The sequence below is a fragment of the Empidonax traillii genome, unplaced genomic scaffold (genome assembly GCF_003031625.1).
Source record: "Empidonax traillii isolate 1590-97213 ecotype Southwest subspecies unplaced genomic scaffold, ASM303162v1 scaffold75:size1520028, whole genome shotgun sequence".
In the NCBI taxonomy this organism is placed as follows: Eukaryota; Metazoa; Chordata; class Aves; order Passeriformes; family Tyrannidae; genus Empidonax; species Empidonax traillii.
This window is the reverse complement of record NW_020955268.1, coordinates 731,353-747,398: the sequence shown is the minus strand read 5'-3', so window position 1 is coordinate 747,398 and position 16,046 is coordinate 731,353. Positions and strand designations below refer to the sequence as shown.

The 16,046-nt window shown below is 35.6% G+C and overlaps 1 protein-coding gene across 4 annotated transcripts in view; it reads right to left on the bottom strand.

The window, feature by feature from the left end:
• FER (FER tyrosine kinase) overlaps positions 1 to 16,046 on the bottom strand; it is a 150,280-nt gene that overhangs the window by 56,577 nt on the left and 77,657 nt on the right. For 3 of the 4 annotated variants that reach the window (XM_027880837.1, XM_027880838.1, XM_027880841.1), the window contains exons 12-13: positions 13,572 to 13,775; positions 10,623 to 10,745 (exon numbers count right to left, since the gene is read on the bottom strand). In XM_027880837.1, the coding sequence (XP_027736638.1) occupies positions 10,623 to 10,745; positions 13,572 to 13,775 (327 nt within the window). Of the gene's footprint in view, positions 1 to 8,302; positions 8,585 to 10,619; positions 10,746 to 13,571; positions 13,776 to 16,046 lie in introns of those variants that run through there. The other variant, XM_027880842.1, reaches the window with a different exon arrangement.

The window sequence follows — 16,046 nt, the reverse complement described above, 5'->3', positions numbered from 1 at the left end:
AAGGGTCACATCCAATCTCTGCTTAAAAACCTCCAGGGATGGTGAATCCACCACCTCTCTGGGTAGGCTGTTCCAATGCTTGATTACCCTCTCTGTAAAGAATTTCTTCCTAACATCTAACCTAAACCTCCCCTGGCAGAGCTTGAGCCCATGTCCCCTTGTCCTATTGTTGGTTGCCTGGGAGAAGAGACCGACCCCCACCTGGCTACAACCTCCCTTCAGGTAGTTGTAGAGAGTGATGAGGTCACCTCTAAGCCTTCTCTTCTCCAGACTAAACAACCCCAGCTCCCTCAGCCTCTCCTCATAGGACTTGTGCTCAAGTCCCTTCACCAGCCTCGTTGCTCTTCTCTGGACCCGCTCCAGCACCTCACAAAAATTACTACTTGAATATATTAACATAATGGCTTTAGCATTGAAATAAGTACATTAAAAGGTAAAAAGTAACAGAATTGAAATTTGATGGATTTTTTTATTGTGTAAGTCCAAGGATTCAGTAGTTAAGTGAAGAACTTTTTGAATATATTGACAATGTGGCATTTCAAAAGCTTGTTTATGAATAAAAAAAATCTGATGATGATCCTTCAGAGGACTAATCAAAGAAAATGGCACCATAAACTGGAATCAAATGATCTGCTGGAGGATTTGTTATCAGTGTACCAGTACACTAATCACTATCTGCAGTTTTTATGAAAACCTTCAGCCATTCATTTTACCACTTTATCCCATGCATTACATTATCATAGTTCTGCCAGATTTTTCACAATCAAAGAATTACTTGAAGTTTGATCAGCTTTGTTTGATATAATCTCTGTTAAACTGCACCCAACTAGTTTCTTCATCAGATAGTAAGAAAAAGATTTAAGAGAAGAGACAGTCATCTACATCATACCAGTGTGCAATTCTGGCATTAAAAAAGAAAGAAACCCAATTTTCTAATTTGCAATGTGTTAGACATTAATTTAAACTTTAGTTCAAAACAAAATGTGAGTGGTTCAGATAACTGCCTTTCCTTAATAACTATTATACAAACAGCAAGTAAGGTGGACAGTAACAAGGATAAGACTTTCTACTGCAAGTATGTTGTCTCACTAAATCTATTTGAATTCCACTGAGTTGAATATGAAATCATTAAATAGTTTTAGACAGCTGTCAATACTTAATAATCAATAAGGCACACAAATAAATGGATACATATTAACATATCATAAAAAAGTTAGAAATAAAGTCATGTCTGATCATAAAGTTCACGAGCTCCTGCAAGTGCTTAATTCCTCTACAGATTAAACATGTGTATGAAAGATCCTGAAAGTTACAGAAGAAACGTGACAGTAAAATGGGACATAATATTCTCGAATGTTAGACACTTTAATGCACATCAGTACAAGTCACAGAAATTTTTATTTCAAAAGAATTGCTTCTAAATCAAATGGAGCAAATCCACCAAGTTTTTCATACCTAATCAAACTAATCTGAATGCCAGCAGACAGAACTCCTGAGACTGTTAATGCCTATTACAATTCCATCCAGAAGGAGCCTGTTTACGATGCAGCCCTCTTCTTATGACATTACTATAAATCTCTCTTTAGTTTGTGACTGTTCAGATTTTTCTATTATTAATTTTGGACCACAGAATATAAAAGCACTTTGGACAAATTCAGTTACAAAAATTAGCACTTGAGCATACTTGATCGTAATCCTAGTGATATACCTTATTTCCAAACGGAATTACTTAAGAAATCTACCACCTTTACCACATTCTACTTTATTTCTGTCTGGTGGCTTCCCCCAGGAGAAACTGAATTACATGAATGCCACAGCACAGGAACTGACTTGGCTCAGCTCAGACTAAGTTTCAGCGCTGCTTGATAGATAACCCTTTATCAGAACATGAGGAACTACTGGCAAAAGCATGGCTTTGAGCTTCCCCATGGAAGAATACTTGGGAAATGACAAGATACCTAAAGGATAGAAAGGAACTTATTCAAGGCAGACAATTCTTTGGTAGGAAAAGAAAGATGAGTGAGAACCTTACTGAGACCACTCTTATTAGTACATAATTGTTTCCACTGCAGGCAAAAGAGTTCCTTCTTCCCCGGTTGGGAAAGGCATTACTGCCTTCTGAAGCCACATCCTCCCACCTACTTTGTTCAGTAGTGTTACAGTTCCCTGATTATTACTCCTTGTAACTACTAAGTAGCAAGGCAAGTGTGTAGTCAGGGCTGGCTGCTCCCTGGGCCTAAGCAGTCACAGGGGATGCCCTGGCCAGCAGGACACCAGGCAGGACACCAGCCCTTTCCCCAACAGTCATTATACTGAAGGTTTATTTCAGCAACAGTTTGTTATTACCTTTCAAGACTTTCTGAGACTATCCGGTATAACTTGTTTAATTTCAACAAAGATATACATTTTCAAAGAGGAGAGTTATTTTAAAAGTTAACTGTAACTCACAAAAAGACAAACCCCAATAAAGCAGTAATTAAAGAAATAAAATCTTCACTGTAATCTGAAATTTTGCCTTTTATTTGTAAAATAAAGTATTCTGGACATGTAGCATTTTTTTTCTAGATATTAAGTATTATTCTTAGAATGGTATTAAGTTTCATGGTTCCCTGGACCATGATAAGTTTCAAACCCTGCGCAATTAGCAGGGAATCAATTGTTCACCAATATTTTCTTCAGTGAGAATGCAGGTGCTGTTGTGTTGTGTGCAAGCCACTGAGGTACCAGTATGAACAGCAGATGGTTGCTGCAGAAGATGAAACCTCATTTTTCTTTTTCTGAGCTATGACACTGAATGTTACCCTAAACATCTTCAAAATATGTAAGCTCAAGTCCTTAGTGCTGTTTTCCTCCTGCCTATCTCCCTTTATTAGGAGAAACCACATCAAAGAAATCACAAATTATTAAGCTAAGAAGGCAACTTACAAATTAGTTGCAGCTAAATTATAACACCTTTCAATAAAATGGAAAACACAACCAAAAACTAATACTTAGCGTTCAAATTCCCTTAACGCTATTTTTCTATAATTTTCAGCAACAATTTCAATCATTAAGAACTCTAATATGGTACTTTTTCAAATTAACAACCAGCAGTAAGGCAATTAGATGCTGAACTTTTAAAAACAGACATTTTGAGAATTAGATACAAATTTATGAGCCTCAGCTTAAAACCCTTGTTCTAAAAATCTCACTATTTCTAGCAGAAGAGAGAAGAGAGGATAAAAAGAAAAATGTCACCTTTGTTGTATTCAGTTTCAGTGAACCACCAAACAAAAACAAGATTCTTACCCAAAGCAAGATTTGTAAAAGAGGAAGAGGGACAAAATTCTGATGACGTTCCAAGGCAGTATGAGTAAATAAGATTTCTATGCTATCATCACTGTTATTTACTTATCTCATGCTCTCTGTCACAATATTTACTCTTCCTAGTTCAGAAGGCAGTTTCTTTAGAAAATTCTGTCACTGTTTTTCATCTTAATAGTAGATGTAACAAAAGCAAAAAAGGCTAAAAAAACCTTGGTTGATTTAGGGAGCCCCAAAATGAATTGACTAAACCCAAAACATATTGCTTTAAGAGAAATGAAAACATAAGACTTTGCAGCCTCAGAATCTATCTGAACACAGCATGGGGAATTAACCAAAAAGCTAAACACCCCTAACCTTTCTCTGAGGGGAGTATATTAACCCTTAACACTTCTCTAAAATAACTCCCAAAAAAGAGGGACTTTGCCAAAATCTCATGAATCTAGTCCATAAACATGCATGATGTCTGTTTTTTTCATGTAAGCAGAAAAAATGGAGCAGAAAACTACTTTGTAAAGTAGTATTTGCTCTCTTTTTTTCACATTAAATAGAAAATATCAGTAGTATGAATTACTGCAGCTAAGAACTATTTTCCCACAACAACAAAAATGGAAAGCTAATCTTTCATTTTCAGTATTAAGGATAATTACAGTAAAATTCTTTTTATGGCTATGAAAACCAGAATCACAGACAATTTTCATCACATGGGTATTCAAGTATCACTTATCAGAACTTGATGAACCAGAGGAAAAAAGACGTGAATAACAGCTGTGTACATGTAGGCAGGCCTATCAATGGGGGGATGAGAAATGATCTTTTTAGAGAAGTAATATTTTTGACATCATCTATGCCAGCAGACCTAATGTTCATATCAATTTCATGAATCATATACTATGTGTTTCAAGTCCTTCAAATTAAATATGGAAATAAAGGTAGCTGGTAGAAAAGATTTTTCAAACGAACAAGTGAGTATTACAAGAGGGGTTTTGAAAAACCTCACTGGCAACTTCCTTAAAACTGTTTCAGAATAAAGATTCATGAGCTGTAAAAATTGTTATAGAAGCTGCTTTCCATATTAAGCCACACTGATGAAACTCAATGTGAGCTGTAAAACAGAATAATAGCGCAGACAGGTTTAGCTCCCTGGAAAAAGTACTGTTTTATCTGACTTCTTACTGTTGGGTAAAAAAAACACTGTGAAGTTCAACCTTTCTGCTAAATCAAATTGTAAATGGCCATAAACCAAGAGGGTAGAACTGAGATTCACAAGAGCTATTATGCAAGGTGCAAACTGCAGAAGTGACCTCAGATTAACTGCACAGCTGTTCTTTGAGCAATCTTACTTAAAGATCAGTACACAAAGTGAATGTAGAAGTCAATATACAATACCAGTTTTCCTCACTTTTTTGGGGAATGATGTGCAGTACTTCCCTAAGTTTGTATTCCCTTATTCAAGAAAGGGCTAGAAATATACTGAAGATATTTGAGGAAAAATACAGGAAATAGAGAAAATAGAGAAGAAAGAAGGAACCTGAGGAAGAACATGACAGAATGTGAAATCTTTAAGCACAGGAAAGAAAAAGTCAAGTTTATGTCAAAACCATGATATTTCAAACACATTAAAGCATAGTATTCCTCTGGACTTATTGCAATAAATTCAGCTCTGAAACCTAAGTACTCTGATAACCAAATATATGCAAATAGAAAAACTGTCTGCCCTGGATCATAAATGCCCTCCAAAAGCAGTGACAATCTTCTGTACACTGAAAGGAAAACAAAGCTGTGTGATAACATGGTTTTTCATTTAGACATTCCATGTGATTAAAACAGAGAGGAATGGAAAAACAGAGTCATATTATGTGTGCACAACAACAAAAAAACAAAACAACCAACCAACCAACCAAAAAAAAAAAAAAAAAAAAAAAAAAAAAAAAAAAAAAAAAAAAAAAAAAAAAACAAAAAAACCCCAAAACCCACCACCACGCAACTCAAATTATTAAAATAGGCTAAAATATTTTCACACAGGCACAAACACATTTTTACTTCCACTCACATATGGAGAGGTGTGTCATATGGGGTAGGGAGACTACAGATGTATGCAAAAATGTCCAAGACAGTCTTCTTGAACTATATAAGATACTTAGCCACATACTTAGTTCCATCCTGACTTAACTTCAAAACATCCATTGTTTCCAGTTAGGTGGTTTCTTTTCCCCGTGAGGAAGAATATTTAACTCATTCTTTTGGCAACATCCACACACTAAGGTATACTCTCTGCCGGACTGTTCCTTGATATACCCAACAGACATTCAAAAATAATTTCTAAGTTAGAGCAGTCAGCAAACAATACCTTCCAAAGTGCTACAGTTCCACCTTAGAGCTTGTACCAAACTATTATTTATGCAAAACACAACCCAAAGATCCTTTCCTAACCACACCTGCTCATCTTGCACTAGGTTTTATAATCTTCAGACAACATATTAAAACCACTGGAATGGAAGTAACTTGTCAAAATTTCAAATAAACTGCTATATTAGCTAATTTTTGATTGTGAAAGAGTAGGAAAAAGGTAAAAGCCACACAGAAAGGAAACTGTAGCTTTAATTAATGAGATTTCAGCAAGAGTACCAACGAGCTCTGCCTGCACTCCAAGCATAACAGATGATGGCACTGAACCAGAAATCATTCAACATTACAGAGATGCTGTTTAAAAGAAGCATGCTGCATTAAGTTTTTTAGATCAGATGTACATAGTTCTTCAACAAGATACTGCTAGCTTCTCACATACCACTAATTCATTATTCAGAGCAGCAAAAGCACTGGAAAAACCACTTGGTGGCAGAAAAAAAAGCCAGTCAATAAAGGACACACAAAGGGAAGTGGTACAGAAATGGCTCTGCTAAATATTAGCAGATTCTATTATTATTTCTGTAATCTTCCGAATGCTGTTTTCAGCATATTTTTTTTTTCCCTGTATTACTGACTCTAGCTAGATAAAATTTTCCTCTGTGGTCTACGGCAATCTACTCTTTTCTGCTGTGCTAGTTTTGGCTGGGGTAATTTTGTTCACAGTAGCTATTAGGTGATTAACACATGAAGCAATCTTTATGGCATGCATGCATACACAACCTCCTCTAAAATTAAAAGATTCCAGTGAACATGAATTTTTTGAAGCTTTTTCCACAAATTCTAGCAGGCTGTACAAGACACTGTGAGGGGACACAGCCAGGACAGCCAACCCCAGTGGACCAAAGGGATGTCCCAATACCCCATAACAAATGGCATCATGCTCAGCATATAAAGCTGGGGAAAAAGAATGAAGGGGAACACATGCAGAATGATGGCATTTATCTTCTCAAGTCACAGTTACGTGTGATGGAGCCCTGCTTAACTGGAGATAGCTAAACACCTGCCTGCCCACAGGAAGCAGTGAATGAGTTCCTTGTTTTGCTCAGCTTGCATGTGAGGCTTATGCTTTTCCTATTAAACTGTTTTTTACCTCAACCCACGAGTTTTCTCACTTTTACCCTTATGACTGTCTTCACTCTCCCACTGTGGAGGAAGTGAACGATTCCCTGTGTTCTGTGCTCAGTGGCCAGCTGGGGTTAAACCACAACAGTTGCACCTTTTCTGTATCTTTTGTATCCTTTTCTAAAACTCAAAAGTCTGAGAATTAACTACACAGAGTCTTCCTCAGTGTGTCACAACTCTTTCTCAATAAACTGGCTCACAATTAAGCAAACAGATCTAGTACTCATGCTCTCCCACACAGATCTTCTTGAGAATTCAGACACAATTACACACATTTGATGCACATACCTGATTCAAGAAAGCCATACCCTTCCTTAGTCTGTAGCCACTTTTGTGTGTAACCTTTGCTACTGCACAGCTGAAATGTCATTTCACTCCTTTTTAACATTTTGTTCCACTTAAACTAATGGACGCTAAAATACTTGGAAGCAATCATAAGCTACTTCACAGTACCCAACTGTGCATAACTATAATTCTACAAGGGAATTTAAGAGTTCAGACAATCATTTTTGCTTTTAATCTACACTGTGTTTTTTGACCTGTGAGAGCTTGTGTTCAATGAAGGTTACATACTTGCAGCCATACCCTATGAAAATAACGCAAACTGACTGCACAAGTAGAAACAGGAAGAAGAATATAATTAGAGATCCACAAGAAGTTTGTAACTCACAATGTTATAAAAAATAATTATTATAGATTATTTTAATTCCAAATCCGGGGAAGCAGCCAGAATCCATAAAAAATCCAGGATGTTACTTCGGCAGAAAAGGTGTTGCCATCATACACAATTCTAATACAGTTGTTTAACTGTGCTATATTAACATCTGGTTATAAAGTTTCTGATAAAAACACTGAAATACCACAGTGCAAAGCCCCAGATTTTACAAGTGTTCCATAAGGATTTACAGCCAGAATATTACACAATATAGCTAACCCTTTGATTTTCACAGGTATATACAAAATGGCAGCAATAAAATCTAGTTAATATAAATAATCCTTGACAAAGTATTCTTTAATCGAAGGAGTTTATTCTCCTAGTTACCAGTTATCAAAAAGTCTTCCTCCAAAATAGTTAATTTAATAATTTTTCCCCTTCCAAACAACATACCTACTTTTCTTTCTTAGTAAGAATGAATGGCTTAAATTTTAGTTATTTTTCTTACTTCCTACTGTTCCAGTCATGTTTGAGATAACTCTTTCTGTTCAATTTGCACTCCACATAGCACAATGGCATTCTATAATTTTTTATACAAAAGCAATATAGAAACCAGGAATTCATGTGTAGCCAAGGTGCCCACTTAATATTTCTCGGGTAGAGATTTTTCTTGAAGAGACTGGTCAAAAATTACACTGTGTTTGCTAAAATGGAATTTATATACTTGTCAGGTGTTTATAAGTGCATTTTCATGAAAAGAATCTCTCTAACTTAAATTTGTAATTCTTCATTTCTTTGCATGTCTAACTCACTAACATGCACATATCCTGCAAGACAGCATCAGATCTGCTTAAACGTATCACATAATTTGCAAACTTATTTATCTGCATTAGAACCACCACTAAGAAATATATTTTTTTCTTTTAACACTTTTCATTTATCTCAATATTTATGGTCCATCATTCTCCCGTGTACGCAAAATGTGTAAAGCCACATCACAGAGGATGCAAATACTAGGACTAGTGCTAGTTAGCTCTAGTGAAATAGCGGCAGATCTCCAGAGTGAATCAGTTGGTGCTCAGGATCTGAAACCTACATTTGGGGGAGAAAGCATTATTTCAGGCTAGATCTTTCCTGGTTCTGAAAACCGAGAGGCCTCCCATGAGAGCTGTGAATCAGCTGAAAGGAGTAAAGTGAATCCTCAGAGATTGCTCAGTGGTGGAGGCCGAGCATCCTAATGGCACTGAGCAGATTTGCTTCAAAGGTGTATTTCTGATTCAAATGAAAACATTAATGCAAATTCACCTAAATAAAAATGGGATTCCTTATTTTTTTGATGATTCTCTTTTCTATTAGTCAAACTGAAGCTTATTCACAACTTCATACACATTTCTTAAGCATAAAAAAAATGTAATTCAAAAAATTTGAAAACCTCCATAACATGAGTTCAAAGATGTTAATGAGTTAAAATACATCTAATAATGGTTAAAATAGCATTCCTACTAATAAAGACCTTGGGTGTGCACTGAGGTTACCCAGGGGCTTTACATACCAGTCAATCCATCAATAACAAACTGAAGAACATAATGCTTATTTTTTCTATAAGATTATAAATAAATATGAGAGACTTTTCCATTAAAGAAGTCACTTGCAGATATCTTTTTTAATGCCCTCCGTTTTTCTAATTTAAATTCTATTATTACAGTATCATTAAAATTCCAGGCAGGTAGATTTGGTCTACATGAAATGGGACATGGGACAGGCCTTTTGTGACACAATTAAGACTGTTCCTTTCAAGGGCGATGCCACAGAAGGTGAACACTAATTTTACTAATATGGTAAAGGAGGATGAAGGACTGTGGGAAGGAAGGAAAGCAAAAACAAACTAAAAACCGTAACTTTTTTTTTCTAGGAAGTTCTCTGCCATATTTAACTTTCAATTTCTAAATAGGTTATTACAGGGACAGCAATTTGCATAAAAAGATTAAAGATTGCATGAAATGACAAAGACTGCTCTGCAGTTATAAATCGAACAATGAAAAAACACTCTTGGCAATGTCAAATTAATTTTGAGCAAACGATCAAAGACATTTTGGTAATAGTACATGACGCATAAATTACCCCCAACACTAGGTGTCAGAGTGTATACACTATTTTTGAAAACAACTTAAAATGTCTCTACTTTCCCATATGAAAGCCTCCAAGTAAATTAAAAAGGAATGCTCACAACACTCTTTTTCTTCATTCTGAAATACTTCTTCAGAATACAAGTACTTTTTGTCAGATGGGAGAACTAAAATCACCATAAAATCATAGCTCAGAGCAAAAGCCATTACAAACCAAAACCATTTAAATATTTTTGAGAACAGCTGCTCTAAAGAAATTCAAATCGTGTAGCACCAAAATTTGTTAAACAGGGGCTTGCAACCAGTCTTTAAAAAAATAAATCAAGAAGGCTTACCTATAGTTAAGATCCAAAATTATAAGTGGAGTTGGCAAATGAATGAAGTATCAACAAGGTAGACATTAATTGCAAAAATACAGGAAGAAGTCAAGGAGGCTCTTAAAACACTGATATAGTTTAATACTTAAACGTTTTCACTTCCCTCCTGAAAGACTTTCTGCAATAGCCTACTAATTAAAAAGGGAATTTTTATTTTAAATTTTCAATTATGCTGGAGTGTCAGTACCTTTTTTTGTGTCCGTAAAACTTATTTTTGAGATATAAAACAGAGACAAAATGTAGTTGTCAAAAGTCTTCCAAATTTCATGAGACTGTCACCACTTATCAAACACCATTATATAAAAGAAATGTCTTCCTTTACAGAGGGAAGGGCAATGAACTACTACTTTGAATTACTAAGTATTGAAATCCAAATGGGAACCAAAAAAAAAAAGTAGGAAGATATTCTTTCAAGATAGCAAAAATTTATTACAGGGATCAGAATGGAGAATTTTAAATTAATATCTTGCACAGAACTGAAAAGGTACGAAAAGCTCAGAAACAGTGTCACAAAATGCGCAAAAATGAAAAAACTTCTGAGAAGTCGCACAGGACCATATTTGAAATAACAACAGAAACACCCCAAAAATTATTTTCAGTTAAATAAAGTTCTTGGAATGTACGCATTACCTTAACCACAGGATTCAGCAGAACAACACCTGATTTCTTCGTAATAACTTGCTTTGTTGTGTAATGATGTTCTATGAGCTGAGGAATAGTTGGAAACCCAGTTCCTTCAAAACGGTATTGATTCTGTAAAGACATAAAAGGGAATAATCATTTCTCTACAAGGAATATTTCTAACAAGAATCTGCAAAAGTGCATCACCAAATTTCCCGCCCTTGTAAGAAAGCAGTGCTCACTTTTACAGAATTAGATTAATTTTCTGATCTTTAAATAGTATTTCTACTGACTTAAATGGAATGACAGTTAAGAAGATGACAAATTAATAAATGCAAAATTACTGCATCACTCATTTAAGGCAGCATGATGAAATGACTATTTAAACTCTTAATTTAAATAGATAGGACAGTTAAACTTAAAACTATGACAGACTGAAATTAAAAATATTATAAACCAGAAAAAACACCAAGTTCTGAATTACTTCAAGTTCTAAGAACTATGAAAGCAAAACAAAAAATCTTACAATAAACAGGAGATAAGTAACACTGCATTAATCTGATCTTACTGCATTTATAATATTTGAATTAGTAAATCCGTGGCACAGAGCATACAGTACATGACTGGTTTTCAATAAGGAATATAAACCATAAGAGTCTAAACCAGCTAAAGGCAGCTCACGCATGTGATTCAAAGAGAAGTACAGTGACACATACGAAAAGCTTTGTGCTTTCACAAGACTTAGCATCTACAGTTAGAGAGCTCTTCCCACAAGTAGCTGCCATAAGCCAGCCTGACAATGAACAAGTACTGCAATTAAAAAAACTCAAAAACACAGATGGTGATTCAAGTTCATTTACACAACTGGGCAATGAAAACCTCTACCACAGCATGCAGACAGTTTTCTTTCTAGCCCCGAGGGTTAAATTCCTTTCACAGTGCATTGTAAGTTTATTGTTTTTCTTGAGAGTTAAAGCATTAACTTCATGAAATATGTTGCTGTTAGCAAAGACAGCTTGGTCATGTCACCTGCTTTTAACATTCACGGATCTCTATCATAAAAATGTTTCCATAGATTGAACACTTTGTGTTGGTATTTTGTTGTTTATTAAATAATGACTACACTTTGATTGACCACTAACGCTAGTTCCCATTCCTTTCAAATAAGTTCCTTCACACTTCTATGCTGATGATACAAAAAAACCCTGATGTCCTAGAGGTCTCCTTAGCACGACAGCCACTACTTCCCATTATTTCCTCATCCCAGACCCAGTCAGGCGCCCATCTGCTGCTATTTATGTAAAACCCTCAGGGCAGACAGTGTCCTTTGATTCTGTGTATTTACACTGCATCCTGACCATTAAGATCATAACAAACAACAATTTTACAATGCCACAGCCTCAACCTATGCCAGAAGCGAAAACAACAGCTGCCTTGAATGGACAGCAATGAATTAATTCACCTTAAGCTGAATGATAAACTAATTTATCACACTTAGTTACACTAAGATTAGACTTTAAAATAATGGTAAAACCAGAGAGAGAACACTTATGCAATTAAAGGATCACTGTTAAAACAAATGTCCCACCACTCTGATCTTCAGTGGGAACCTTCAGTAATCCAGGAGTGTGGTTTCACCAGACACTGAGACCCAATTCCACATTCTTCATACCAGTGCAAAACAAATAAATCCCTTGCACTACACTCTCCTCGAACTTCCCTACCAAAATGATTTGTACAAAATTATTTCAGTCACATCAAGTAGACAACGTACATTTATTTCTGCTGGGTCAGATCAGAGAGCATCAAGACACATCAAAATACTTTAAGGTCATAAAAATCAAAATAAAATAAACACTATGTGCAACGTTCACTTCCACAAAGAAAACAGTAGGTGAGAACTAATGAACATTCCAGCCATGACAGGTGTCTCCATAATCACTGATCTTATAGAAGCCTTCCAATCTCTATGAAGTTTGAAAAATATTACTGCCTCTCATTAAAAGGAAATAAAGCAGGTACACAATATTGAGTTCCCCCAGGCGTGCTGCATCTGCTGGGGATTTAGACAAGGAAATTCCCTCAGTGTAAATATCATTATGTGACTAAACATGAGGAGACTTTTGCTACAAGAGACTGAAGAGACAGTATTACTGAATCACAACTGAGAATGATTTTCTGCAATGCCTAATTTCAGAAAAAAATCTAGTAATGCTATGTGAAATGTCACATTTCTAGTAAGTTTTAAATTCTGAAAGGTAAAAAGAAAAATACATACATTAAAAAAAAAAGTAATACATTAGGAAGAATAAAAAGAAATACACTGGCTAAAGGTATATAACAATATAACATATTGCTAATTCAGTCACCAATTTTTCTTCAGTTAGAGCAATAAAGGGGGTCAGTTCTGGTCCTTAGAAGCATATACACTGTGCAACATCCATAAGCACTTGTGTACTGAACAAAACAGCAACTATAGGGCTAAAAACAATATAAGCACCTCTAGTGCAGCAGGGACTTCAATTCCCAACTGTATAAAACCAGCACTGATTACTTTCTTCTCCATGACTATATCCATTTTTCAGAAAGACTCAGCTGAATCTTTATTGTCTGAATTAAAAGTAGTCTAATTGGCATCAACTATGAAAATGGGTTTAAAAATACATAAAGGTACATGCATAAATTAATAGTAACAAGTTCTAGATTTCAAAAGATACACAGAAATATCTTGGCTTTTCAATAATAAATAAATCAATAAATCAATAGGATAAAAGAAATTGAATAACGTGATACTTCATATTTTAACTTTGTTTCCTAAAATGACCTTTTCCCCTGATTTCAGCACTGATGGAAATATTTCCCACAGCTTTCATATTTTCATATAAAGGCTAAATCCATTTGCTATAGTAAACTATGTAGGTCCTAAATTGAATATTCAGTACTATATCAGAGACGTACATCAGCATATTGTATGATAAAGTGCCTCCGTTGTCCGTCTGAAAACACAGAAAGGACATATTCACCAGGTTTCCCGTGGCTCTCTCGCACCAAGAAGTCTCCTTGCTGTTTTAACAGCTCCTGGGCTTCTATTCTTGGAATTGCGCCATGATACCAGTCTTGCTCAGACAACGGTTTCTCAGTGGTTGAGATTACATCAAAGAACTTGGGGGAAAAATTGAAGAAAAATGTTACTATATTAGAACATTTTCAGAGTTTACTTTTACATGAAAAGTATCAAGACAATAATTTCTATTTCTGTACCTACATCATGTATTTCTATTAACAAATAAAATCAAGGCTCTTACATTTACACAAAAGTCATGCTGACCACTTTTTTTTTCAATTACTTGAAAAATTAATATATCAAAACCAGAAGTTTATGGAAATATCCGTAAAACCATGTAATATTTTTCACTTGGCCTGCTGTTTTTCGTAAGCCATGCTGATCAACTCTTTCTCACTCACTCGGACATGCCATTAAAAACAATTGAAAATTAATAACTTCTTTGTCCAGACAGAAACTTATTAAACAGAGTATCATAATAAACTGATTTATACAAAGCATGTGAAATGAATAACCTGTTTTCACAGAGTTTATCACTTGCATCCCAAATCAATTAATAAGTATGAGATATTTTTTTAGCAGGTACACTGTAGTGCAGACTACACATCTGGGGTATCACCACTATGATACAGAGTTTTTGAAGACACAAGGATTTTAAGACATTATTTTCACTATATGGAAATGGTTATAAGTGGTAGCAAATGGTTACAAGTGGAAGTTAGTGAGTTTTAAACTATGATTGCACCAATTAATTTTAACATGCTTACATTGCTTAAGAAAACACAAAGGAAAACTTTGTATTTTCTCAATGACTACTTCAGATTTATTCGTTATGGGTAGGTAGACAAGCCCTTCCTTAAGCTGTATGTAATTCAAGACCATTGCCAGAGCTCACAGAAATTCTCACAGCCAGGGTGGTAAAACTCTGAACAATGTGCTGTGAGCGTACGTGTTTCAGGTAAGCCTCCTAACCTGCATCTAGGTAACAGCATGAAGATTCACATCTCAGTGAAGGACAATCAAACATATAGCAAGGACTATGTAAGAAATTACAACAGCTTGAACACAGAGTGCACACTCAGAGCTTTTAGGAGCAAAAGCTATACTCCCAGGCTCTGTGTTTATGAGCACAGTGAACTGCTAAAAAGCAGAGATACTGATTGGCCAAGAAGGTAGTCACATATTTCAATGCCATAGACAGTTAAATACATCTCACATGAGAGTTGCCTGCCACCATTAACATTTTCTTTCAGAAATTCCTAAAAGAAAAAAATAAGCTTTCAAAATGTTAGCGAACATTATTTACTTGAACATTTATCATTCAAAGACAACCAGTCTGGCTTGAAAGAAAACCCAAACTTCTGTTATGTTCAGGGATTCAGAGCAGCAAACCCTTTACCACAGAAACATATTTCTACTTGAGAGGAAATGTTTCTAAGGATAAAAGAACAGTTCAGGGTCACTAAACTACTTCATGGCCTTCACAAAGGAAGGCTAAAATAAAAAATTAATCTGACATGCGATTAATTTATAGCTTCCTAAAAAAGAAGCCACCAGGTAGGAACACCTACTTATGTACAAATTGGGTGCAGGCTGAGGCATTGTTCAATCAGGATCACATTCCAGAATAAAACATCTTAAAAGCCTTTGTAACACAGAAAGAGTTATGGAAGAAAAACAGAGCATTTTGGACATTTTTAACTATCATACTGTCCATGACACTATCATCAATCTTCTCACTCTTTGAAATTTGATTTTTATGACTTTAGAAGAAAACAAAGAAAATTCCACAAAGTTTCCTTTACTGATTGTTTTCTACCTCATATTACCATTGCTTTTTGTCATATACTATGGGACAATCAGAATCAAGGTGTTTTTTCTGATGAGGTAAGCAGTAATTATTCATGTTTTGAGTGTTATTAAAACGGCATTACTTTATGAACGAGTCTTCTAACATATTTTCTACATGACACAATATTCACCCTCACTGGCTATGGAATCAAACATGGCTGAAAGCCCAGAAAGAACAGTACAAATGCAAGATACATAACCATTTTAATACTAATTTCAACTCAGTTTGTCTTACTATAACCGGTAATATTTCTACTGCATTTTATAGTAATGGCCAGTCTCTTCACGAACGAAGAACCGGGGAAGGTCTTTACACCTTCCAGCCTGCACATTGGATTTTTTAGGTGAGACACAGCGTGCGCGGAACTGAGCCCACCCTTTAATCCTGAGGTTCATCTGCCGGGGCCAAGCACGCTTGGACGGTGGCAGCGAGGTCCTCAGGACGTAGATGGATTGCCTTACAGGGCTAGCGAGCTCCATCTGCCCGGGGAGTGTCCTAACCGGGAATCGAACCCAGA